This window comes from Geotrypetes seraphini, chromosome 7 (genome assembly GCF_902459505.1).
Source record: "Geotrypetes seraphini chromosome 7, aGeoSer1.1, whole genome shotgun sequence".
Taxonomy (NCBI): domain Eukaryota; kingdom Metazoa; phylum Chordata; class Amphibia; order Gymnophiona; family Dermophiidae; genus Geotrypetes; species Geotrypetes seraphini.
The window spans coordinates 129,381,642-129,408,901 of record NC_047090.1 but is presented as its reverse complement, the minus strand read 5'-3'; the positions used below and the strand labels follow the sequence as shown (position 1 = coordinate 129,408,901).

General features: G+C 42.8%; 1 protein-coding gene across 2 annotated transcripts in view; it reads left to right on the top strand.

Moving 5' to 3' along the window:
• The window catches only part of MIS18BP1 (MIS18 binding protein 1), a 103,227-nt gene that overhangs the window by 67,566 nt on the left and 8,401 nt on the right, over positions 1 to 27,260 (top strand). For both annotated transcript variants that reach the window (XM_033953499.1, XM_033953498.1), the window contains exons 13-15: positions 1,863 to 2,038; positions 10,154 to 10,293; positions 20,268 to 20,413. In XM_033953499.1, the coding sequence (XP_033809390.1) occupies positions 1,863 to 2,038; positions 10,154 to 10,293; positions 20,268 to 20,413 (462 nt within the window). The remainder of the gene's footprint in view (positions 1 to 1,862; positions 2,039 to 10,153; positions 10,294 to 20,267; positions 20,414 to 27,260) is intronic.

Genomic DNA, 27,260 nt, shown 5'->3' with positions numbered 1-27,260 from the left:
AGTGGTAGGCAGCCTCTCTTTGCTCTTTCAGCACATTCGACGAGAGGGATTACCTCTTCCTGGGCTGAAGCCAGGACAATTCCTCCTGATGAGATTGGCCAGGCAGCGACTTGGTCGTCCCTTCCAAATTTTACCAAATTTTATAGGGTGAACATAGCAGCCCGAGAGGACTCCTCTTTTGGAGCCTTGGTTTTGAGGGCAGGCTTATCTTTACCACCCTGGGTTTTTGGGCCTGCTTAGGTACATCCCTTGGTTCAGCATACCATCCCTATTGCACTGGAAAAAGAAATTAGCTTTTTACTTTGATAATATCTTTTCCAGTAGATAGGTATGGTATGCTGAACCCTCCCCCTCCCTGCCCATCATTGTCGATGCACCTGCCTGGACCTTCTGCTACATGAAGGCTATGTTTCTGACCTTTCTGCCAGCTATCATAAATTGGAAGACATTATATATTGAATGTATATATTTACGTGGGGTTTCCCCAGAGTTCCACAGTTTATTAATGCTTTTTGCTAATAAAGATTATATGTTCCTTTCCTCTCCATGGCATGTTTATCAGCCATGGGGCTCATAATCAAAACTTAAACACATCTAAAAACCCGCCCAAGTCAGTATTTAGATGACCTAAAAGACAGGTCGTCCAAGTGCCAGAAATCAAACCGATTTTCTGGACATGTCAGACTTTAGGGTTCTGAATCCTGCTAAAAAGGCCATATCTGAAGGAGTGGCAGGATGGGAACCAACCTAGACTTAGTCATTCTGCAGGGATAATCAAATGTTTAACTAGACATCCTGGATGAAACTTAAACGTTGTGAGTTATATGACATAAAAGCAGGTATAAGTGCCAAAAAGTTATCCAAAGTGACCAGATAACCACTGCAGAGACAAAGTAAAGACCCACACACACTCCCCCAGTGTTCACTGACCCTCTCCCACAAAGATCAGAATAAAAAAGTACATACCTGTCTCCAGAACTTCAGTACCTGTTATAGGAAAGCCTAGTAGAGAGAGGTGCACACAGGTGTCTTAAATAGCCTGGTGGGTTGACTAGTGAACCATAAAGAGAAGGACCCAGGCCCATAAGGCACTCTAACCACTACATTTATGGTGGAACATGTGCGCCCACCAAAACCCCCTAAAACCCTAACCTACTGCCATATAGGTGCCACCTGCAGCCATAAGGGCTATTGGGGTTGTAGACTAGTGGGTTTTGGGGGTGTTTTGGGTAGCTCACTATAACCTATAAGGGAGTTCTGATGAGATGTTTTTGTGGCACCCTTTTTTGTGAAGTTCACAGCAGTGCCTTCTAAGCTGCCCCACTGCTCTGTTGCTATGTCTGGGTGGCCAGTCCATTACAAGATTGGTCCCTCCCACGCCTAAATGGTCTTGTTCAGGGCATTTGAGACTTAGACAAAATTTTGGTTGAAAATGTGGTATAAAGATTTGGCAGTCTGGACAAACAATAGCCTGGATGTCCAGATAGACGATTTTCGGGGAAAAAAAACCCATTCTAGACGTATTTTTCAAAAATGGGCATTTTCCACTGCTGACTTTAGGTGTCTAGCGCCATATATCCAAATCAGACTTAGATGTTTGTTTTTATTAAGCCCATCATTGTGTTTATAGTTATGAACAGAACAAAGTCTTGTTGGGAGGTCTCCCCTTTCTCCTTCTCCTGTTCTCTCCTGTAGGGCTGTCACCGGCTTTGAAACTAACTGACTGGGGGCAAAAGGAAGAGAAATCAGCACTCCGAAGGAAACTAGATAATTTGTATCACAAATTAATGACAATTATATTTGTTTGATATTTTTTCAAGTATATTTGTTTTACTTTTATTTGGTATTTGTATCTTTCCTAGAGCTGTTTCCTCTTTGCCAAAACATAAAAATAGTTTTTGGTTGGATGTGGCGATGGCAGTAGGTTCTCGCTCTGCAGAAGAATGCCAGCAAAAGCATATGGAAGACCAACTGGCGAAAAGTTCTAAGGCATACACCACCCAGAAAAAACTTGCTTCTTCCAAAAAGGAAGAGAAAGGTAACCTCCTAGGATTGTGCCTTCTCCTTTGGAAAAGCTAATTCTAAATACTTTCAATGATAAATAAGTGAATTAATTAAGCACCGTACAACACAGTTTTATTGTACATAGGGGCAAATCTATAACTCATCCTAGGCACCTATAGCATACCACATACACAAGTGAAGACTAGATAAACACTGCATCAGTTAGAATTTATGAACTGAGCTCCAGGTTCAGGCCTACTTAATACCTTTCAAATATGTAAAAATGCCTGTATCATATTTCCCATGTCCATCCTTTTCTCCAAGGTTTACATATTCAGATTTTTAAGACTTTTTTCATGTTTCTCAATATGAACTCCATGCTATTTTTATCACTTTTATCTGAACTGTTTTCAAGGTTTTTTGTTTTTTTTAATGTGCTGAACACAGAACTCTGCGGGCCTTCACCAACAACCAGTACAAGCTTTAAAAACCAATTTTATTCTGCTGAATATGCCCCTCTCCATGCAACTTAGCATTCTTCTGGCTTTAGCAAGCACTTTGTTACACTGTTTCACCATCTTGAGACCTCAAACACTATGTGGCCAATATTTAGTGCTATTTAGGGTTGATGATTGAGCAAATAGCATGAAATTGAAAATGAACAAGGGTAAAATTAAATTTTTGCTGCTGAGTTCACCTAGAATTAATAATAATGATATTCAATTGGTATTCAAGTTTATTAGGAGTTTGATAAATTGATTATTACATAGTATCTAGGCGGTTTACAGCCAAATGTCATAGAAAAGAAAATAAATTATACTTAAAGAAATTAAAATAGTAAGGGGTGAACTCCATTAATTAATAGGAAAGGGAAGAAACATCAAAATAGTCAAGATCTACAGGTTGTCTCCCCTGCTGGCCTGCAGAAGACAGTGAAAGTGGAAAGGGATAAAGCTTTACTCAAATGCATCTTTGAATAAGTATGTCTTAAGTGCAGACTTGAATTTTTCTAAAGAGGTTTCAAGACGAATGTGAGTGGGAAGAGCACTTGAACAGAGAAAATACTACTCTTGTTAGATTTGTATATAATATGTCTGTTGGTAGGGACAACATGAAGATTGTGTTGCTGAGAATGAAGAGCACATGATGGTAAATATAGGACTAAGAGGTGGTTGAGATAGGGCAGCGAATGAGATTGGTGGGTCTTGAATACTAATAAGGGAATTTTATAGATTAATCCATATTTAATTGAAACATAGAAAAATGACGGCAGAAAAGGGCCATAGCCCATCAAGTCTGCCCACTCTATTGACCCTCCCCTTAACTACCCTCTGAGAGATCGCACTCTGATGACCCATCCCCTTAACTCTACCCTCTTAGAGATCTGACATGGGCATCCCATTTATTCTTAAAATCTGGCACGCTGCTGGCCTCGATCACCTGCACTGGAAGCTCATTCCAATGATTAACCACTCTTTCGGTAAAGAAGTACTTCCTGGTGTCGCCAAGAAATTTTCCGCCCCTGATTTTCAGCGGATGCCCTCTTGTGGCCGAAGACCCTTTAAGAAAGAAAATATCATTTTCCACCTCGAGACGACCAGTGATATACTTAAATGTCTCAATCATGTCTCCCCTTCCCCTACGTTCTTTGTGAGAGTATAGCCGCAATTTGTTCAGCCTTTCCTCGTTCAGCCTTTCCTTGAGCCCCGAGACCATCCTGGTGGCCATTCGCTGAACTGATTCAACTCTCAGCACATCTTTACGGTAGTGTGGCCTCCAGAATTGTACACAGTACTTCAGATGAGGTCTCACCATGGTTCTGTACAATGGCATTAGGACCTCGGGCTTCCGACTAACAAAACTTCTACGGATACAACCCAGCATTTCCTCACTGCCAGGTCCTGCCTTCGCAGAAACAGAAAGTAGGCAGGTCCCGGCAATGAGGAAGGGCTGAAGCAAGTAAAAGCATGCTGGCAAAAAAAAAAAAAAAGGCAGGCGTCAAACTAAATTTTCGGCGGCGAGTCAGCCCAGGAAGGAGCATCGGCGGCAGCAGCAGGATTTGCTGGGTGGTCATCTAAATTAACCGGGTGTAGTGCCCGGCTATAAGGCCCTGGGGAGAACACTGAAGCTGATGAGATTGGATTGGCAGGACCTACCCTTGGTGAATCCATGTTGGTGGGGATCGCGTAGATTCTCTCATCCAGGATCGTGTCTAATTTGCGTTTGAGTGTTTCCATGAGTTTACTCACTATCGATGTGAGACTCACCGGTCTGTAATTCGCAGCCTCTGCCCTGCACCCCTTTTTGTGCAGAGGAACGACGTTAGCTGTTTTCCAGTCCAAGAGGACTCTTCCCGTACTCAGGGAGAGATTGAAGAGTACGGATAACGGTTCCGCTAGGATGTCACACAGCTCCCTGAGCACTCTGGGGTGTAGATTGTCCGGTCCCATGGCTTTGTTCATCTTGAGTCTTGATAGTTCGCCGTAGACATCTCCGGGTGTAAACTCGAAATTCCGAAACCGGTCTTCCGAGCTTTGCTTTGCCTGCAACTGTAGACCGCACCCTGGAGCCTCGCAGGTGAAGACTGAGCAGAAGTATTCATTTAGTAGTTCGGCTTTATCTGAATCTGAATCTACGTACTTTCCGTCTGGTTTTCTGAGGCATCCGTGTTTCTCTTTCTGTCACTAGTATACCTGAAGAAGGATTTGTCCCCTTTCTTAATGTTCTTTGCTAGGTTTTCTTCAACTCAAAGCTTGGCTTCTCTGACTGCCGCTTTGACAGCTGTAGACTTGGCCATATATTCTATTTTGGCCTCCCTTTTCTGCGAATGTTTGTAGGAAATAAATGCTCGTTTCTTTTCTTTAATGAGGTCTGAGATCTCTGCGGTGAACCATTGGGGTCTATTGTTTCTTCATCGTTTACTTACTGATTTTATGTAATGGTTTGTTGCTACGTGTAGGGTAGATTTCAAGGTTGACCACATAGCTTCCACATTATCGGTCACAGCTTGGTTTTGCAGTGCCCGATGGACGAAATCTCCCATGCGATTGAAGTCAGTGCCTCGAAAGCTGAGTACTTTTGTTGTCGTGTTGATTTAGTGAAACCTTTCCTGAGGATGAACCATGTTGTGATTGCTGGAGGCTAGCTTATCTCCTACCGATACCTCCGAGACGCTTTCTCCGTTAGTGAGTACCAGGTCCAGTATCGCCTGGGCCCTAGTGGGCTCCAATACCAATTGTTTGAGTCGTGTTCCCTTCATGGAGGTTAATAGCCTTCTGCTGCCGCTGGTTGTCGCTGAGAGTGAGTTCCAATCTGCATCTGGCATATTGAAGTCCCCTAGCAGTACAATGTCCCCTTCGTAAAGTGATATTATCTATGTCTTTGATTAATTCTGTGTCTTTGTCTTCCAGTTGTCTTGGAGGTCTGTATATTACACCAAGATACAGGCATTTTTCGTTGCCTCTGGCCAGATTTACCCAGAGGGATTCCCCGGTGTACTTGACATCTGTGATTCTCGTAGTTTTGATGTCTTCTTTAGTGTATTGGGAGCCAGTGTGTTGATTTAAGTAATGAAATTACATGAATAAATTTCTTTGCTTCCAGAATGAGTTTTATTTCAGTATTTTGGAATAGTTGAAGACGCTGAAGACTTCTTTGATGCACACTAGAGAATGACACGGTGGTTGTTAGCCGCGGCTAGCCACGGGTAACCCGCCAAAACGGTGACCAAAAAAAAGATCACCGCGAGTTCAGGGACAAGGCCATTCACTGCCCCGTGGGGCGGTGAACAAGTAGTGAACGAGCGTTCGATCCGGCAGCCCACTCTCTCCCGCCAGCCGGCCATGCATCTCCCTCCCTCCTTTTCCCTTACCTTTTCTTCTTGAAACTGGCGATTTCTATAAGGCTACGAGCTGTATTACAGCCGGAGCCTTGAAGTCGCGTCGCGTTGCCTGCTGGAAAAAGTCTCCTCTGATGCAACTTCCTGTTTCCGGTTGCATTGGAGGAGACTTTTCTAGCAGGCAACCCGACGCAACTTCAAGGCTCCGGCTGTAATACAGCTCGTAGCCTTATAGAAATCGCCAGTTTCAAGAAGAAAAGGTAAGGGAAAAGGAGGGAGGGAGGGAAATGCACGGCTGGCCGGCGGGAGGGAGCTGCTGGACCGCGTGAAGGGTGCTGGGGATGGAGAGGAGAAGACGCTAAAGACGGGGACGGTGATAGGGCAGTGAAAGAGACAGCAAGGACGGTGACGGGGCGGTGAAGGGGATGGCAGAGACAGGGACGGGGCGGTGAAAGGACCAGCGGGATGGGGCGGTGCAGAGGATAGTGGTCCGGGGACGGGATGGGGACAAAATTTTTCCCCGTGTCATTCTCTAATGCAGTGGTTCCCAACCCTGTCCTGGAGGAACACCAGGCCAATAGGGTTTTCAGGCTAGCACTAATGAATATGCATGAAGCAAATTTGCATGCCTATCACTTCCATCATATGCAAATCTTTCTCATGCATATTCATTAGGGCTAGCCTGAAAACCCGATTGGCCTGGTGTTCCTCCAGGACAGGGTTGGGAATCACTGCTCTAATGCACACCCTGATATAAGGCATTACAGTAATCTAGGTTATTGATTACAAGTGAATGTGTCAGGATGTTAAGTGCAGAGGAATTAAGAAAAGATTTAATCGTGTGAATCATTCAGAGCTTAAAAAAACAACTGCATGACTGAAGAAATTTATAGTTGGAATGTTAATCTGTTATAGAGGAGGAAATGTCCATAGTCTGTTATTGAGTAAGACATTGGGGAAGCCAGTGCTTGCTCTGGATCGATAGCATGGAATGTTGCTACTCTTTGGGCTTTTGCCAGGTACAAGTGATCTGGATTGGCTACCGTGAAGACGGGCTACTGGGATTGATGGACCATTGATCTGACTTATATTCTTATGACACGGGGACAAATTTTTCCCCGTCCCCATGGGAACTAATTTTCCCGTTGTGAGAAATAAATTAAGAAATAACTTTATAATATAATAGAGTGTTTATACAAATAGATATATTTTTCTAACAGACATATGTGTTAATTATTGCAGTGTAATAACATATAAAAACAATAGGGGGAAATTTGTACTAATACTGTCTGCATATAGCAGTGTTAATTGCTGCTGATGCTTGCAGAGACAATGAGGTGAGGGGGGCATTCCTGGGATAGTTTCTTTAACTGTGTGAATATAATGAGGGGCATAATCAAAACTTACATCTAAGTCTGATTTAGTCGTATGGTGCTGGACTCCCAAAGCCAGGAGTTGGAAAATGCCCATTCTCGAAAAATACTTCTCAAATTTTTTTTTTTTTTTTTTTAAATCATCTAATTGGACGTCCAGGCTATTGTTTGTCCAGATTGCCAGAACGTCTATCTTTTTCAACCAAAATTTCGTCCAAGTCCCAAATGCCCAGAGCAAGACCATTTAGGCATGGGAGGAGCCAATCTTGTAATGGACTGGCCACCCAGACATGGCAACAGAGCAGGGGGCATCTTAGAGGGCACTGCTATGAACTTCACAAAAAGGGTGTCAGATAAACATCTCACCAAAACTCCCTTATAGGTTATAGTGAGCTACTCAAAACCCACCATACCCACCTGTCTACAACCCCAATAGCCCTTATGGTTGCAGGTGGCACCTATATGGCAGTAGAGTAGGGTTTTAGGGGGTTTTGGTGGGCACACATGTTCCACCATAAATGTAGTGGTTAGAGTAGCTTATGGGCCTGGGTCCTCCTCTCTATGGTTCACTAGCCCACCCCTAGATTATTTAAGACACTTCTGTGCAGCTGTACTAGGCTTTCCTATACCAGGTGCTGATGTTCTAGCGACAGGTATGTATGTTTTTATTCTGATCTTTGTGGGGATGTGAGGGGGTCTTCACCTTGTCTCTGCAATGGTTATTTGGTCACTTGGGATACCTTTTTGGCACTTATACTTATTTTTACATCGTCTAACTCACAACGTTTAAGTTTCATCCAGGATGTCTAGTAAAACATTCGATTATCCTTGCAGGACGACTAAGTCTAGGTTGGCTCCCATCCTGCCCACACCACTCCTCCAGATATGCCACTTTTAACTCTGATCACACAGCGGGATTCAGAGACCGAAAAAGTCCCACCATATGTCCAGAAATTCGGTTTGATTATCGGCACTTGGACGACCTGTCTTTTAGGTCATCCAAGTGCCAACTTGGGTGGGTTTGTAGACGTGTTTAAGTTTTGATTATGAGTGCCAATGCCTCCTATAAATGTAGAACTTGAGGTCTCAGCAGTATTAACTAGGGGCTTTGTTTAAATAACAAGTCAAAGGACGTTGCATGAAGGATGAGCCCCTACAACAAAAAAACCTATCTTTCGCTCTCATAAATGCCAGATCAGTAAACATCAAAGACATCATACTAAATAACTTCCTTACAGAGAAAAACTGGGACATATTCCTGATTACTGAAATCTGATCAACAGAGCCCCTAGCTCCCCCATGAATGCCCTAGATGGTTTTAGAAGAAAACAAATTTTATAAATCACATAAGTCATCTAAAAATCTCCTCAATTATGGATCCAAGAATACTCAGAGTGATTCTAAAACAAATCATATAATACCTATAACAAAGAAAACAATGGTGTCTGATGATTGGGTCATGGAGCTTATCATTCCTAATCTATCTAACTTGATGCTCCTTCCCTTTCCAAGCACAACTAAGTTTTAAATATTTTCTTAAGCCTAGAGCAGTCTATGCATAGCCTTAATTGTCCAACCAGAGCATTCCATAAATTCACTCCGGCTACTGAAAACATTTTAGATTTTGTGGCCACATAGCATACTCCTCTTTCCATGGTAGCTATTAATTTATACTAGACCCAAAAACTTGTATATTTAAATCAAATTAAATTGAATTAACGACTTAGGATCTCAAGTGCACGCAGTTATAAGCTAGTAGAACTTGTCTTGGCTCATAACTATTTTGCGAACTATCATCGGTCCGTACATCTTTTTATTATTCAATTTAATATATATGGAAATATTCTTTTTCTTTTTGCACCATATACTTGTTATATCATTGTTTATAATTCAACTTCTTAAGTTCATTTTTGGTCCTTATTTCAATTTTATAATGTAAACTTAATGATACTTAGCTCGGGTGTGCGTTTTGTACCCGGCCCTCTGAACACAACGACGGAAGATCTCCGTTTCGCTCTCAATTGTAGCAAGAAAGCTTCATCAGTACCAGAGAGGTTAATACTTATTAACACCGCCGGGGTCCCCCAAACCTGGGCTCGGAGCCCTCTGCTGCTCACAATACCCCCGTGCACTTCCTGTGCTCACATCAGCAGTTGCCAAAACTCCCTTCTGAGCGCATCCCATGCTGCTGCCAGCCTCCTGCATCACTTCCGGCAGGAGGCTGGCAGCAGCATGGGATGCGCTCGGAAGGGAGTTTTGGCAGCTGCTGACGTGAGCACAGGAAGCGTGCGGGGGTACTGTGAGCAGCGGAGGGCTCCGAGCCCGGGTTTGGGAGACCCCGGCGGTGTTAATAAGTATTAACCTCTCTGGTACTGATGAAGCTTTCTTGCTACAATTGAGAGCGAAACGGAGATCTTCCGTCGTTGTGTTCAGAGGGCCGGGTACAAAAACGCACACCCGAGCTAAGTATCATTAAGGTTACATTATAAAATTGAAATAAGGACCAAAAATGAACTTAAGAAGTTGAATTATAAACAATGATATAATAAGTAAATGGTGCAAAAAGAAAAAGAATATTTCCATATATATTAAATTGAATAATAAAAAGACGTACGGACCGATAATAGCTCGCAAAATAGTTATGAGCCAAGACAAGTTCTACTAGCTTATAACTGCGTGCACTTGAGATCCTAAGTCGTTAATTCAATTTAATTTGATTTAAATATGAGTTTTTGGGTCTAGCATTAGCCTACTTTTTGGAAGGGAGTAGTGTGTTCCACAAGTTTTTGAAACTTTTAATTTATATCATAAACATTACAGCAGCAGTTAAAACAACACAAATATCCATACACAGTACAAGAGAAAGTTGGTTTTATTTATATTTGACAAAAATTTAATTACCAGCATTATTTAATCTTATATGCTTTGTTCGGTATAGGGCAGAAGCCAGTGAAGATAACTGCTAAAGTGGGAACTTTTAAAAGGAAGCAACAAATGCGAGAGTTCTTAGACCAGCTTCCTAAAGAGAATCATGATGATATTTTCTGTACTACACCCTTTCAAACCAAGAGAGTGAAGGTAAGTTAATGCCCACTTTCTAAGTGTCTTGCAAAAATCTTCACATCCTTGTACATTCTTCACATGATGCTGTCCAAAAGCTACAATTCAAAAATGCATTAAGGTTGCAGTTGTTTCATTGATACATAATATAATCCATGCTTTCAGTTTGAAAGAGCAATCATAAAAATATTCTAAAACTATTTATGAATAAAGCCAAATTCTGCTGCAAAGACATAGGATTCTGTACTGAAGCTGTTGTTCTCCTATAGTCACTAACTTTGCAGAAAGGTGTCACTCATATCGTTCAACTCCTCCACTTCACCAGTGGCAAATTGCTCTTCGGTTTTTCCTTCTGCAAGCGAATTGAAAAGGTATGTTCTGATCTGCTCTGTTTTTATTATTTTTGAGTATTTTTGGCCATTGGTTTTTTTTTTCTGCGTGGCTTCAGTCCTTGGGGGTTCCCTTATTTGGCTTATTCTGCTGGGAAAGTGATGCAGATCTGCGAGGGCAGTCTGTTGCTAGCAGGCCAATCTCTTGGAGTACCTGTGGAGTCACCCTGCTTTGTGGTTCATCAAGAGTTCGGGGTCCATTCCCCTGGGAGCTTGCTCATCTGCTGATTTATCAGAGGCTTGAGCGCAGACTTTGGGGCCCCTGTATAACAGCCCTCTGGGTATCAGGAAGCTGGCAGCAAATTTTTTCCCCCCAATGTGCAGTTTGAATTTTCGGGATTCGGAGTTCTTGATCAGAGTCCTCCTGACTGGCAGCCAGAAGCTTTCCATTCACACAAACATGTGAAGCTATGAAAATACTGGTTAGAGAAAAAAGAAACAGGAGCAGAAAAGACTAGCTCCTACTGTCTCGCTTGTAGGAAGACAACTGGAAGGCAGAGCACAGTCCTAAGGTAAGAGGGGAGGGTCAAAAATATGTAAATGAAGCTTCTTACAAGTGATCTCGCGAGATGGGATGCATAACCTACTTGTCCAGGAATAGAGTGGAATAGTACAAGAAATTGCCATGCAAATTCATCTGGCAATCAAAGTCTTAGAAGCTGGCCTGCCTCGTCTTTGTTGATTGGTGAGCACAAAAAAGAAAGTCGGAGAGACTTGAGTCATTGGTCCTCTCTAGGTAGTAAAGAAGAATTCTTCACACATCTAGTCTCTGCTAAATCCTATCCTGTTTGGCTAAACCTGTAGGGTGAAAAGCAGGCAAACAAATCTCTTGATTGACATGAAAAGCTGAGACCACCTTCAGTAGAAAGGAAGGTACCGTTCACAGAAAAACACCAGACTCTGTAAACCTGAGGAAAGGTTCCCTGCAGGAGAGAGCCCATAATTCCAAGATTTGCCTCACTGATACTGTGGCCACTGGTGCTGCTTGATTCAAGGAAAAATTTCTTAATTCAATTTGGCCTATTGAATCGATTTTTTGATTCAATTTTGCTTTTCCCACTCAATCGGACATTTTTCTTTTCAAACCTTCTAGCAGGTTTATTTTGTAGCCTCTTCACCTACCCCACCCCCCTTTGCCCTCTCCAACCCCATGCCAGCGCTGTGGTGTAAACAAACAAGCAAAAAGATTTTTCCTCTCTCCATTAGGTCCTAGCTCATGCTCACTATCTAACACACCAGCTCTGGCAGGACACACATTTCAAGTCTGACATATTATAATCACAAAATAGAAAATAAAATTATTTTTTCTACCTTTTTTTATCTGGTCATTTTATTATTCAAATCATGTTGATCCCAGGCTAAATAATGCTACCACCATCATTCTTTACTGTAGTTATGGTGTTAGTAAGGCGATGTGCTGTGTTTGGTTTTCACCACATGTTTGTAGTATCTCCTTAGTGCAGTGTATGTCAGAACATACTGGAGTGTCATCAAAAAATATTTTTTCTTTTTTTTTTTTGTCATCAAAAATGTTATAGACAGAATGCTTTTGCTTTCATTAACAACCAGGTGTGCTGCAGCTTGAGGAGAAATAAGAACCAGGAAGTCATGCACCTGAAATCATCATACAGTGGTCCCTACTTCTGTCACCAGCCCCAGATGAAAATGTTGCAGCTCACCCCTCTCACCCTAGCAGACATCACTCTTGTGTTTGTATTTCTCTTATATTGCTAGCAACAATTAAATGATATATAGGGATTTTTGTTCAGCTGCAAATTGTAGTGTTTCATGTGTCATGCATGTGAATATTATCTGACAGTTATGCCATGACAGAAGAAAGGTTGAGAACCACTGTCAGTATTTGTTTACAAATACTATGTGGCACATCGTATAGTATTTTTTGCAGCAACAACTTCCTATTTGCTACCCTCCTATGCATTTCATGTTTCTGGAGTAATCTTTAATTTACTGAACGGTCCATATTATCCCCAACTCTCAGCCAATTCTTTTAATGTAATCTTAAGTGTAACATTGATACTCTCAAGCAGTTTCTTTAACCTACAACTGTTTACTTGTGTCCCAGCACATGATAGCTCCCACAGATGCAGTGAAGTGATGTTCCCACCTTGGAACCTGCTGTGTGTCATCTAGGAAATGTAGCTGGATGCATCTGACAGCACTGGTGAGGGGAAGTTGAGAGATTTTCTACAACCACCAGTTTTGAATATAGATCTGGATTCCCTGGTTTCATCTGTCCATAGTTTTCTCCAGGAGACCGCAGATGCAGCAGTTATTTTATCTGTGCAACCTGGGAGTGCTGAGCAGGCTCCCATGGTTCCTGCACAGCCCTCAGCCACTGTTTCACAGACATCAGCGCAGGCAGGGTTTGCTAGTGCCTCTGGGGCTTTGTTTTCTTCAGAGTTTGTCCTTTTAATACATCTGGCATTTCTTTTAAAGAAAGGGCCGGCAGAGTCAGCTGTTAGCTCTTCAGTTTCTTTACCAATGGTTCCTCCAGCACCTAAGTGGACCTGTTTGGATCTCCTAGAACTGGGTGACTGATTCATATCATTCCCCATGTCTCTCAGCTTCAGCAGCTTCCTTAGCCTCGGAGAATGTAAACTACCTCCTGAGGAAGGGGAAAACCCAAAGCCCTTAGATTATTTCATAGAGAGGCATTATCTTCCCTCATTACAGAAGCCCTAGCAATTCTTTCCACTGCAAACCCCTCGTTGGCAATTAGTGAGTCTCAAAGTTCCTCCATTTTGAAGGGCTTTAGAGGTCTTTCCAAGGCATTTTTTTGCATCAGGATATTCAGGATTTATTTTCAGCTGAATGGGTGTCTTCAAATGCAGGGCTTAGGGTAGGAAGAACCATGGTGCGCCTCTATCCTTTGGTGTCTGAGGAGAAGTTGCAGCTTCCCCAAGTGAATTTCTTGATGACAGCAGTGACTAACAACACCACTCTACTAGTAGAAGGGGGATATTACACCGTAAATTTAAGAATGCACTGAAGCAGTCTTTTTAGATGGTATCTTGAGAAATTGGGAAAACTGGGACTCTTTTCCCTGGAGAAGAGGAGACTTAGAGGGGATATGATAGAGACTTACAAGATCATGAAGGGCATAGAGAGAGTAGAGAGGGACAGATTCTTCAAACTTTCGAAAATAAAAGAACAAGAGGCATTCGGAAAAGTTGAAAGGGGACAGATTCAAAATGAATGCTAGGAAGTTCTTCTTTACCTAACGTGTGGTGGACACCTGGAATGCGCTTCCAGAGGGCGTAATAGGTCAGAGTACAGTACTGGGGTTCAAGAAAGGATTGGACAATTTCCTGCTGGAAAAGGGGATAGAGGGGTATAGATAGAGGATTACTGTTGGGCCGCCAAGTGAGCGGACTGCTGGGCACGATGGACCTCAGGTCTGATCCAGCAGAGGCATTGCTTATGTTCTTATTTACAGGTCTTTCTTAGCAAGAGCAGGTCTTAAGTGGCATCAGGAGTCCTCAGGAGATGCCAGTGCCTCACAATTGGAAGCTGACCTTGCTTACTTAGCAGATGCCATTTATGATTGACTTTGCACACTGGCTCAGGGTATGTATTTGGCCATCATAGCACATAGACAGCCCCTGGTTGCAGAATTGGTCCACAGATGCAGATTTCAAGTCTCACCTGATTAAATTGCCCTTTTGAGGAAAGTGGCTGTTTGAAGATCCCAGCAACTTGGTGATGGAACTGGGTGAGTTGAAACCACAGTGCCTGCCAGAGGATAAGACTAAGTCATCTTGCTTTTCATTGGGTTCCTTCCATTTGAGGTTCTGAGACAGTAAGCATTATATGCCTGGATGCCAGCAATAGAATCAGAAATCCCACTTCTAAAACAGGCAGCCTTCTTTTCTTGCAGACAGAAGGTTCAGTTCCCAACTGGGATATGTTTTCAACGCCTTTCGTGGTGCAAAATGATATGTCCACTCCGTGTCCCTTTCTATAGGAAGATTCCTTCAAAGATTTTCAGGAAGTAAACCAAAATCACTGTAGGGATGGAGATCTGATAAGTTCTGATCCAAGGCATCAGAACACAGGCAAGGTCAGCACACAGGCAGTTCTGAACCAGGCCAGGTCAGCATACGGATCTAGGCCCTGTGTAAGGCTTTGAGGCCCTGTAAAAGTATGAATCCTTTATCTTTTCCTCTTGTCACAAAGCAAGGAAAAAGGTTTGCACCTTGAGACCGAATGCTGAGGCATTCCCCCCTACCTTTTTGTCACAAGACTCTTGTCACGTATTAACCTGACACAGGTTTACCCTTATCTTATCTCTTATCTTGTTTAAGCATCCCTTATATGGGCAACAGTCAGACTTTGCCTACGTGCAAAAGCAGGCCCTGAGTTTAAGGCTAATCAAGAGAGCTTAAGGAGCATGCATTATAACCTTTCGACTGTCACATGCTATAATAAGATGTCAGACATATTAGAAGTGTACACATTGGGAATCTTTATTGTAACTGTTATGATGTATTCAGATGTCATGTGAGATAGTAATTTTGAGAATCACATGACATATGTAAACAAGGAATTACCTTGGTATAATCCTCACTGTATATGCATGATGAAATAGTAACCTTGTAAAGCATTAGCCATGTAATTAAGGGAGGTAAGATTCTCAATAAAAGGGTGAGAGACCATCCATTAGGAAGCGCCTCCATCCCGATTCTAATACTGCGTGTGTGTGTTTGCTGTGTCGCATTCCTACAAATCACAACAGACCAATATTTATTGAATGTCCTCAGAGAATGTTATAAATTGAACTTTTGCTGCCTGGTTGCTCCTCTCTTGACGGGGCTGTCAAAAGGGTGGCAGTGAAGTCCACTATGGATACTTTTCTCTCTTTGGAGGCCATAGTGCTGGTCCCTTAGAGTAAGCAGGGTCAGGGAAAGTATTCTATCTACTTCATTGTCTTCAGAAAAGACTCGTATCTTCAGGTTTTAGATCTCAAAGGTCTAAACCGTTGCCTGTAGGTATCCCACTTCTAGATAGAAACCTTGCAGTCTATCATAGCCTCACTGCAGGCAAGAGAGTATCTGACTGCTCTGGACTTTAGAGAGACAGATTTTCATATTCACATCTGGCTACCTCATAAGAACATAATTTGTTTCTGTGGTTTGCAGTTCTCAATTGTCACTCCCAATTCAGGGCAATGCCTTTGGTCTAGCATTTGCTCCAAGAACATTTTCCAAAGTCATGGTTTTGGTTGAAACTGACTTTCATCCGCAAGGCATCAGAGTGCATCCTTGTCTAGGTAACTGACTCATAAGAGTGTCCTCTTTTCAGAACAGGAAAACAACAACTTTCACTTTTGTCCAGGCTCTTTAGCCCTTAGGCTGGGTGATCAGTTTTGAGACGAGAAGACCCAAACTCTCTCAGACAGTCATGGAACGCAGATAGCTAGTTAATGCCTCAAATTTGACTTTTCCTTTGGCAGTGCAGTTTCCAGATTTAGTACTATGTGCAAGTTCTAGGCTCCATCATGGCTATACTGGAGGTGGTTCCATGGACATGAGCACATATGTGACCTCTCTAGGAGGCTCTTCTCAACTACTGATCCCCAGTTTTCGAGAATTGCATCCTCTGATTGGCATGGGCACCACTAGTGGCCAGACAGAGCATGCAATGGTGGCTTGCAGTAAGAAATTTGAACAGAAGCAATCCGCTTTCAGTCAATCACTGAGAGAATAATAATAATAATAATAACTTTATTCTTATATACCGCCAACAATCTTGCGACTTCTAGGATGGTCACTATGGATGTTAGCCTCTCCAGCTGGGAGGAGTATTACCAGTTTCATCTGTCACATGGAAACATGGTTGAAAATGGAAGCAATGTGACCCATAAATCATTGGGAACTCAGAGCTATTTGGAAGGCCTTGAAGGCCTTTGCTCCCCTTTGGGTCAGTTCTGTGATCAGGATGTTCTCTGAAAATTCTCCAGTAGTGATCTATGTCAAGAAGCAAGGAGGGACCTGTAGTAGTTAACTGACAGTAGAAGCCATCATGCTGTTTCATTGGACAGAGAAGCATCTCATTTATCTATCAGCAGTTCACATTTTAGGTAGTCTGAATGTGCAGATGGATTTCCTCAGCAGGAACCCCCTAGATCTAGAAGAATGGGAGTTGTCTGACTTTGCATTCCAACTAATCATGGACCACTGGGATCCACCATTCCTGGACCTGATAGCCACCACAATGAACACTATGGTAGCCAGATTCTTCAGTCATTGGAAGGAATTGGACTCTCAAGGTCTCAGTATTCATCTCCAAGTTTGGCCAGGTGGCATCCTGTTGTATGTCTTTTCTCCATGGTCCTTGGTGAGCTGAGTTCCCAGGAGAACAGCATTGCATGAAGGTTGGATGATTCTAGTGGCCTTAGACTGACACAGGAGACTTTGGTACATTGATCTTATTTAGCTGCTTGACAGTAGAGAATGACACGGTGACGGTTTACCCGCGGCCACCGCATTTAAGCCGCGGGTCACCGCCGAAAACGGGGAAGAAAACTAGCAGTCGCTGCGGTGACGGGGACAAGGCCATTCACCAACCGCGGAAACGGTGAACAGGTTTGTCCCCGCGGGCCAATGTACCCCCTTCTAGGAACCGCTATTTACCTGTGTTTCACCGTGCTCCTCATTTGTCAGATCAACCCTTCCTGCCAATCGCAGCAGAAGGGTACCCAACCCCTCCTGCCGGTCCTCCCAATGGCCTCCCCTAAGATCGCCGGCAGGAGGGTACCCAACCCCTCCTGCTGGACCCCCCCCCAACGAACCCTTCCACCCTGGAACCCCCTTAGTCTTACTTTCCAAGTTGGACCGGACAGCTCCTCGCTCGTCTGGCCAGCAGGCCTGCCTCCGTCCAAATGAGGCGGGCCCGCCCCTCCCCTCCCCTGCCTAACCCACAGGATCCTAGGGCCTGATTGGCCCAAGCACCTAAGGCCCCTCCTATAGCGGGAGTGGCTTTAGGTGCCTAGACCAATCAGGCCCTAGGATCCTGTGGGTTGGGCAGGGTAGGGGCGGGCCCGCCTCATTTGGACGGAGGCAAGCCTGCTGGCCATACGTGTGAGGAGCCGTCCGGTCCAACTTGGAAAGTAAGACTAAGGGGGTTCCGGGGTGGGAGGGTTCGTTGGGGGGGGTCCAGCAGGAGGGGTTGGGTACCCTCCTGCCGGCGATCTTAGGGGAGGCCATTGGGAGGACCGGCAGGAGGGGTTGGGTACCCTTCTGCTGCGATTGTCGGGAGGGCCGTTGGGGGGGTCTACAGGAGGGGTTGGGTGCCCTCCTGCCGTGATCGCTGGGGGGAGGGGAGACTTGCAGCCGTAGCCGCGGTCACTATGCTAATCACGGCAGGGAGATCTTTGCCGCGATTAGGTACAGCGGCCGCGTCTAATTACCATATAGGCTAACATTGTAAGCATTTAAAGTACATGTCGTGTTTGTTTTTGCATTGCTAGCCCCAGGGGTGGTGGAAGATTAGTGATTGAAAAACTGTATGAAAAATAACTATTTTAAATTTAGTGATCAAAATGTGTCAGTTTTGAGAATTTATATTAATTAATTTTTTCTCTGCGTGTTTTGTTTTTGTATAGTTATTAACTAATATTTAACTAAGTTTTAAAGTTTTAAAGAATGTTTCCTTTATACGTAAATAAAGAAAAGTGAATGGGATTGTAGTGGCGGTGACGGGGCGGTGAATGGGGTGGCAGTGGCGGTGACGGGGCGGTGAAGAGGATGGTGAGACGGGGACGGGGCGGTGACGGGGATGGTGAGACGGGGACGGGGCGGTGACGGGGATGGTGAGACGGGGCGGTGACGGGGACCAATTTTTTCACCGTGTCATTCTCTACTTGACAGCCATCCACTCAGACTCAGATTGTTGTGCCAAAGACTGGGGTTGGAAGGTCCCTCCTCCTTTGGTATTATGGCTTGGTCATTGAGAGGTCAAAATTAAAGTACAAGGGGTAAACATAGAAATATGAAGGCAAATAAAGGCCAAAAGACCCATACAGTCTGCCCTCTGCAGTCTGACCCAGCATCCACTATCGCTTTCTCTCCCTAAGAGATCCCATGTGCCTAGAACTCATACACAGTCTTTGTCTCCACCACCTCTATCAGGAGACTATTCCTTGCATCTACCACCCTTTTTGTAAAAAAGTGTTTCCTTAGATTATTCCTGAGCCTATCCCATCTTAACTTCATCCTATTAGAAATATATTTGGACTCAGTCATTGATATCTTGCTACAAGCTTGTAAATACTCTGTTTCTGCTGCATTTGCCAGGATCTGGAAAACATTTAAAGCTGGTGTGTGGAGAGGGCAGTCTCTCCTTTGTCATCCTTGGTAGCTATCATCTTGACATTTCTTCAATCTAGTCTACAGATAAACATCCCTGAAAGTTCAGGTTGTTCCTTTGGCATGTTTAGAGGTCATCTGCAGCATTCATCTTTGCAGCACATACAATTGTTGTCTATCGTTTTTAAAGGTGTGCTTTGCCTTTGGCCTCCCAACCATTTATTTTGACCAGAGTGGAATTTCAATAGGGTCTTTAGGGCTCTCCAGAAGGTCCCTTTCAAGCCTCTAAGGAAAACTTTGTTAAAAGACCTTACGCTCAGTGAGGCGCATTTCAAAGATTCAGGCTCTTTTGTGCCTAGATCCCTTTCTCCATTTTAAGAAAGCCAGAGTCTCTCTGCGGCCAGTACCATCCTTTTTTCCGAAGGTCCATATTAACAAGTTATCTTAAATTCCTTCATTTTGAAAAGAGGACTGCAAGACTCAGTATTCTTTCTTACAGCTTTTGGATGTGAGAAGAATTTTCATCAGATACTTGGAGGCTACCGATGAGTTTTAGAAGTTTGTCAGACTCTCTCCAGCCAATATTTAAAGTGATTTAAGCAGGCAAAAGAGGCTTCTGTACACTTAAATTGCCTCGCACTGCCTCCCCCCCCCCCCCACAATATTCAGTGGTATTTTGAATTGTACTTTTTAGATAGTGGAATATGAAAAATATAGAAGAGCATGAAGACTTTTGCAAAGCACTTTACAGGATCTGGAAGTCATACAGGAGAGAGACAGTGGACTCAAAAATTTTTTAATCATTTGAAAGAACATTTGCAACAAACTCCTAGCGTTTCAAGTTTCAAATTTATTAATATGTTTGATGAATCGCTTATTAAAATTACTAAGCGATGAACAAAATTAAAAATAGAGTATAATACAAAGAAACTAACATTTTAACAATATTCTTTCATAAAATACAAACATGAGTCGGGAGGGAAAATGCAAAAGTTTTGGTAGAAAAATGGAAAAAACAAGAGGGTGGGGGTGGTTAAACTATAGCACATTTTGAAACTTCACAGAAGAAGCTGCTTTAGAGACAGAGCTGAATTTTATAAATGGTAGGTATAAGCCAAATCTAGTAACAGGTGAAAGATGATGGAGGTAAGATGGATCAATTTGGAATGAAAGATAAAGCTCATAAGCAATTCAGAAAACTGAATGTAAAGATGGGGGAAAAGAATAAAAAATAAAAAATCTGATACTTACATCTATTTTTCCATGCATCTTGTAGTTGCCAGCCTTTCGAGGAAGTCTTGAGGATGATGTCTTTCAGATTGAACAAACAGTCCCAACTACACCTTCATCGGTCATATTCCCTTTGGCAAATACACCTCAGTGTGAACATATCAGCCCTGGAATGCTGGGGTCCATCAACAGGTAGAAACTGAATAGCATGGCATGGTTTAAATTTTCAGCAATTTTACATTACATTACATTACATTACGGATTTCTATTCCGCCTATACCTTGCAGTTCAAGGCGGATTACAAAAGATTTGACTGGACATTTCCAGAGATGATCACATTACAGAGGATTTTACTGGACATTTTCCAGTGAGGATACAAATTTTTTTTTTTTTTTTTCTTGGGGATCTTATGGGTTGGATAGAAAACTGACAGTGCCTAGCAGTGTGATATTAGCAAATGGAACACAGTTAGAGTAGGCAAGATTACAATCTTTTTATGGTCTGTTTATATGTAGGGTGATTAGGTGTGATACTTGGGGGAGGATTGTCTGGTGGTAGATGAGTTCAGTCGAGGTAGGTGAATTTTCTGGAGGTAGGTGAACTTAGCTGGAGGTAGGTGAAGTGGTTTAAAGTTTTTGGATGAATTTTTTAAAAAGCAGGGTTTTGATTTCTTTACGGAATGTTTTGAAGTCGTCCGATGTTGTCAGCAGGTTGGAGATGGAATGGTTGAGTTTTGCTGCTTGTGTTGCCAGAAGGTTGTCAAACATTTTCTTGCGTTGTGTGCCTTTGAGTGGAGGGAAGGCAAAAGGATTTGGGGTTCTTCTTTGTCTTGTGGTGGAGATCTGGTTTAAGCGATTGTTTAGGTAGGATGGGGAAGAGCCTTGTATTGCTTTGAATAATAGGCAGAGGAATTTGAATTGAATTCGTGCTTGTATGGGTAGCCAGTGGGAGTCTAAGAAGGCGGTTGTTATGTGATCATATTTTCTAAGTGAGTAGATCAGTCTGAGGGCGGTGTTTTGTATGGTCTGGAGTTGCTTTATCATAATGGCTGGACAAGGAAGATATAGGGAGTTGCAATAGTCCAGCAGACCTAAGACTAGGGATTGTACGACTAGTCTGAATTGTGTTTGGTTGAAGAATTTTCTGATTTTGCGTAGGTTTCTCATGGTTAGGAAAGCTTTCTGGGTCGTCTTGTTGATTTGGGACTGCATTGTGCAACATCTGTCTATGGTGACTCCTAGTAGTTTTAGTTCGGGTTGTATTGGGTATTTGGTATTTTTGATTATCAGTTCTGTGATGATAGGAGATTTGGCTTTTTCGAGCAGGAGGAATTTTGTTTTTTCTGAGTTTAGTTTTAGTTTATGATCCATCATCCATTTTTCTACTGTATCTAGGGTTGTTTCCAGCTTTGCGGTGGTGGTGGGCTCTGAAGGGTCGAAGGGGAGGAGTATGGTGATGTCGTCTGCGTAGCTAAAGGATGTGACATTTAGGTTATCTAAGGTGGCTCCTAGGGAGGAGATAAAGAGGTTGAAGAGTGTAGGTGAGAGAGGTGATCCTTGTGGAACTCTGCAGGGATTTGCCCATGGCTCTGATTTGATATCATTGTATTTTACCCTATAGGTTCTTGATTTGAGGAACCCTTGAAACCAGTTGTAAACTTTGCCAGAGATCCCTATGGCGTCGAGTATCTGTAGTAATATGGTGTGGTCAACTAGGTCAAATGCAGCAGAGAGGTCAAGTTGTATTAGTATCATCTTTTTTCCTTTACTGATGTGTTGCCGAGCTGTATCTAGAAGAGAGACAAGTAGTGTTTCTGTACTATGGTTGGTTCGAAATCCTGATTGTGAGGGGTGGAGTAGGTTATGTTTTTCCAGGTAGATTGTGAGGTATTGTGTGACTAGGCCTTCTATTATTTTGACGTATATTGGAATTGAAGCGATAGGTCTGTAGTTGGAGGGGCTATCTATTGGGCCTTTGTGATCTTTCATGATTGGGGTGATTAAGATCTCTCCTAAGTCCTGTGGGAATTGGCCTTCTGTTAGTGTGGTTTGAATCCATAACATAAAGTTGGTTTTGAATGTGGTGGAGGCGTTTGATAACAGGTAGGTGGGGCAGTTATTTAGTTCGCTGGAGGCATGGCTGTATTTGTTGTAGAGTCGGTTCATATCCGACCAAAGTAGGATTGGGAAGTTGGACCAGCTTCTGTCTGCTACGATGGCTTCGCCTGTTATTGGGTTTGTTGTTATCTTTTCGAGATGGGTGGGTGTATCGATGAATGCGGTTCTGATATTGGTGATTTTGTTTTTGAAGTAGTCTGCTAGGTGGATGGCTGTCGGTGGGTGGGTACCTTGAGTGGCAAGATAAGGTTTAGTATCAGTGAGGTTCTTTACTAGGTTGAATAGCTTTTTTGTGTCTGGGATTTTTGTGCCTATCATTTTGGAGTAGTAGGCTTTCCGTTTTTCCTTGAGTTTGGTTTTATATTGGTTAATTTGATTTCTCCATGCAGTTTTAGTGTGTTTTAAGCTCTTATTTTTTTTTCCAGTCTCTCTCTAGTTGTCTGCAGAGCTTTTTTGATTGGAGGAGTTCGGAGTCGAACCATTTATCAGAAGGTCTACATATTTTAAATTTTAATTTTTCTGGGGCTAGTTCATTCAGGATGGTTTCGCTTATGGTTCGCCATTGGGATATGAATTCGTTGGGGGCTGTGTTGGTGATGGAGTGGTCTGCTTTGTCCCAGAATGTGGGGGGTTCAATTTTTTGGCGTGTTTTGAAGGAGGTTTTTTTTGGCGGTTGTTTGTTGATGTTTTGAGGCCAGTTGATGTTAAAGGTGTATTCATAGTGGTCTGACCAGAGTGAGGGGTGCCAGGCCCCATTTGAGATATGGATTTCGGGTTTGTGGGGGTGTTGGGTCATGTAAGCAGCGACATCTAGTTGGTGGCCTTTTTCGTGTGTGGGTTGGGGGTCGAGGATCTGGTAGTTCAGTGCTTTGAGGTATGAGAGTAAATTTATTACTTGTTTAGAGGTGTGATCTTCAAGATGGAGGTTTATATCTCCTAGGATTAGATTATGAGGTGAGGTTAGGGAGTTCTGGTAAATTTAAACTCTGAAAAGTTTCTCATTAAGAGGGTCTCAATGGACAAGCAAAATATTAGCTGCACACATGGTTTGATGTCCTGCTGTCCACAGAGAACCTACGTATAGAATGACATGGTGACAAAATTCATCACTGTTCCCATCCCCCCATGGGTAACCACAAGAAACCATCTCCATGTCATTCTTTAAGGAGAAAGGGAAGAATCAGAGTATGAATGGACACAACTACTGACCCTCAAGGTTTGCGTTGAATAATGCTGGTGTAGAAGGATTGAGGTTGAGATAGACACTAAAGAATGACATGGGATTGTATCCCGTGGTTATCCAGGGGGACAAGAACGGTGATGAATTTTGGAGTACATTTAATATTGCGATATTGCATCAGCACAAAAATAGCAAGCCCCAATTCAGGGCCACCCTTCACATGCAGGAAGTCTCTGTGGTGGCTAAGTAAGTGGGGACTGAAGCATTCCCTAGTTGCTCCTATCTTTAGGGCCCAGGTTCAAATTGGTACCCAAATCTCTCTAGCTGTAATACAATGAGAATACCATTAGAGAGATTTAGCCACTATTTTGAAATCAGAAACTAGTGGAGCAGACAAATTGGAATAGCTCCTAACTCTCCCCAAGACACCATAGAGATCTTCAGGAGGTACTAGGGGATATCAAGAGATTGGAGGGGGAGGTAAAGAAAGGGCTTTCAGAGGGCTACTATGAAACAGAGGATGAGAGGATTTACAACCTGCATTGGCCTTTTAAGAGGCTTCCAAGGAACATCAGTATGTATGCTCCTGGAAAGGAAATATAGCACCAACAAAGCTGGCATTATCTTTCCATGAGTAACATAGCTTTTGAAGTCAAATGCAAGCTGCATAATTTATTTTGCTTGATGACTGCAGCTCCTGAGTTGTACTAAAAAGATATATGTTAAGGACAAATAACATATGATTTTGCCACTTTTAATGCATTTTTGCAAACAAAAGGTACATTATTAATGTATGTTAGTAAGTACCTTCTAGGGGGTTCTTTTACTAAGCTGTGGTAAAAAAAAGTGGCCTTAGCACGCCCTTAAACAGGTTTTTCCTATGTGCTAAGGTCATTTCTGTTACATTTTCTCCAGAGTCCATACGTTAGGTGTTCAATCCAAACCCGCAAACCGGGTCTTGCAGACAGCTTTCAGCACCTCCCACATTTCCAGTGGAGTATAGTGCCCCCTTCAGATTTTTCCTTCTGCAAACGAACAGTATAGAAGTGTTTCTGATCTGCTCTGCTTAATTTTTTTGTCAAAAGTTTACTTTTTTCGGTGGCTTCGGTGCCCTGAGACCCCTTAATTAGGGGATCCCTGCCTGGGAAAGGATGCATGTTCCGTGAGGCCAGACTGCAGCTCGCACAGCAATCCTTTGATTGGACCTGTGGAGCCAGCCTGCTGTGTGCCTTTTCAGAGGCTTTAGCACATGCAAAATGTGCTCTGTGTAAGAACCCTCAGGATATCAGGGTGCCAGCTGCATATTTCCCACCCCTGTAGTGCTTCAAGATTCTGTGGGGGTGGAGGTCTCAGTCGAGAACCCTTCGACTGGCAAGATTTCAAGGTTTTGAGTCATTTGGAGAAGTTTTCTGAGACAGAAAGTCCTTTCTATCCACTTCAACTGCAGGGAAAGCTGACAGGCAGGCACTGCACAGAACTGTAAGTGCAACCCCATTATTTCCTATGGGAAAATCAGAGGGGGAGGGTGTCCAAAAAATCATTTTTGAGGGTAGAATTCAGGTCTCCCACCGCCAAAACCCCCATGTCCTTTTGTTTTTCAATAAAGTCTCCATAGCATGTTTATGGTATTATTTTCCTGGCGGTGGCCATTTGGATTTTAAATTATCTTTTTTTCTCAAAACCCCTTGATTTTTGCATAATCGATAGGGATGGAATTCATGTGTCATTTGCGCTGGACTGACAGAGGAATATCCATGTAGCGCATGCCAAGTCGTACTTGAAGAAGGGGGGCAGTATCTTTAGGCTTAGCCTCATCCGTGTCTTCCAGGGCTTTGGAACCATCCTGGGTTTGGGAGATGGGGAGAAAATTCTGCCCAGCACCCAAAACTAGTGATGAGGTGACCCAATAAATCTAAGTTTTCACAACATGAAAAATCCCTTCCAAACAACATGATCCACTTGTAAGGGCATGGATAAGCTTCTATCTATATAGACCCAAGAATTTTAGTTGAAGAAGATAATGGATGAGTGTTCCCTTGTATAATAATGCTATCAAAATGACATTTAGTAGGGGTAGCAAGAAAAAACTTCAGTCTTGTCACTGTTCAATTTTAACTTAGATTTGTTAAACATCCAATTATCTACTGCAGCTATTACAGATTCCACCTTTGAGATCTCTTCCAGAGTAAATAAAGTTAATGGCAAAACAATTGTGATAGCGTGTATATAATATGTACCATATTTTTCGCTCCATAAGATGCACCTGACCATAAGACGCACCCATCTCTAGAGGAGGAAAAACCAAGAAAAAAAAATTCTGAACCAAATGGTGTACCCTGTACCCTGTCCGCCCTCTGGTGGTCTACTGGTACAGGGCACATCTAGTGGTGGACACGTCTAATGGTAGGCAGCCCCAAGCCAGCCAGCCCACCCCAATCCAGCTCCAGGCCAGCCCGCCAGCCCCAAACCAGCCAGCCAGCCCCAGGCAAGCCACCCCCGTACATTTTTTAATTTTGCCATCAGCTCCAGCTGGCTTCTCTTCCTCCCTGCCTGCCATGGCAGCCTTTTCTCTTCCGGACTTCTCATTTCCTGGCCAGTGGCAAAACAAAACAGCAGTTTGGACGTCGGGAACAAACTTTACGCTCTTCTGCTCGGCCCCGCGCTGCCTTCCAAATGGCTGCCGTAAGTTCTCGCGAGTCCCGTGAGAACCTATGGCAGCCATTCAGAAAGCCATTCAGGGTCATTTTACACAAAAGTTAAATGGTATTCTTACTAAATTTGTTTGGTTGGGTAAAAGACCTAGAATTGCTTTAGTATCTCTACAGAAGACAATTGTGGAGGAGGGGTAAATTTTCCAAATTTTTATAGGTACCATCAAGCCTATATTTTAAGACAGGGTATGTATTGGATCCTCACAGATCTTATGGAAAATGTCCCAGATTGATTATATTTAGAATGGCGGCTCCTGTTTCCTTTGCATTTGTCTCATCTTATTAGTATAAAATTGCCCAGAAAATATAAAGAGAATAGAATTTTGCTTGATACCTGGAGCACTTTACGGTATGTTAGTAATTTATCACCAAATCCAATTTCTAAATCATTAAATCAATCCATTTCGCTAAACTCCAAGATTAAAATTGGCGGATTTAAAATCGTTTGGAAGCATTGGATTATTGCAGGTATACGGACGTTAAATGATGTTGTTTTAAATGGATCACTGCTTAGTTTTTCACAATTGCAACATAAATATGGTTTAAACAAATCACAATATTTTAAATGGTTGCAATTGAAGCAGGCTATTCAGGAGGGGTTCCCTGAATGGAAAGTTCTTAATTCTCAGTATAGTTTGGAATTCCTATGCTTTCAGGCGGATTTCTTGGGTCACCAAGCCGTACAATGGTATAAATTGTTATATGGGTATTTGAATAAAAAATACAAAACTGGTCTCAGGGATATTTGGAGCATTGAGGTTGGGCACCAAATTTCTGCCTCTCAATGGCCAAGATTTTGGTCTTGGAGAATAAGAACTACAAGGTCAGCATCTATGAGACAGACTTGGTTCTTTTTGTTGCATAGAGCTTTTTGGACCCCAGTTCGTTTACAGAAGTTAGATAGCTCTAGGTCTAATAGATGCTGGCATTGTAACTTAGAAGCTGGGACTTTAGATCATTTAATTTTTTTCTGTCCCTATATAAATGCCTTTTGGAAGTTAATCTGGTCCCAAAATAATTCATTGTTAGAC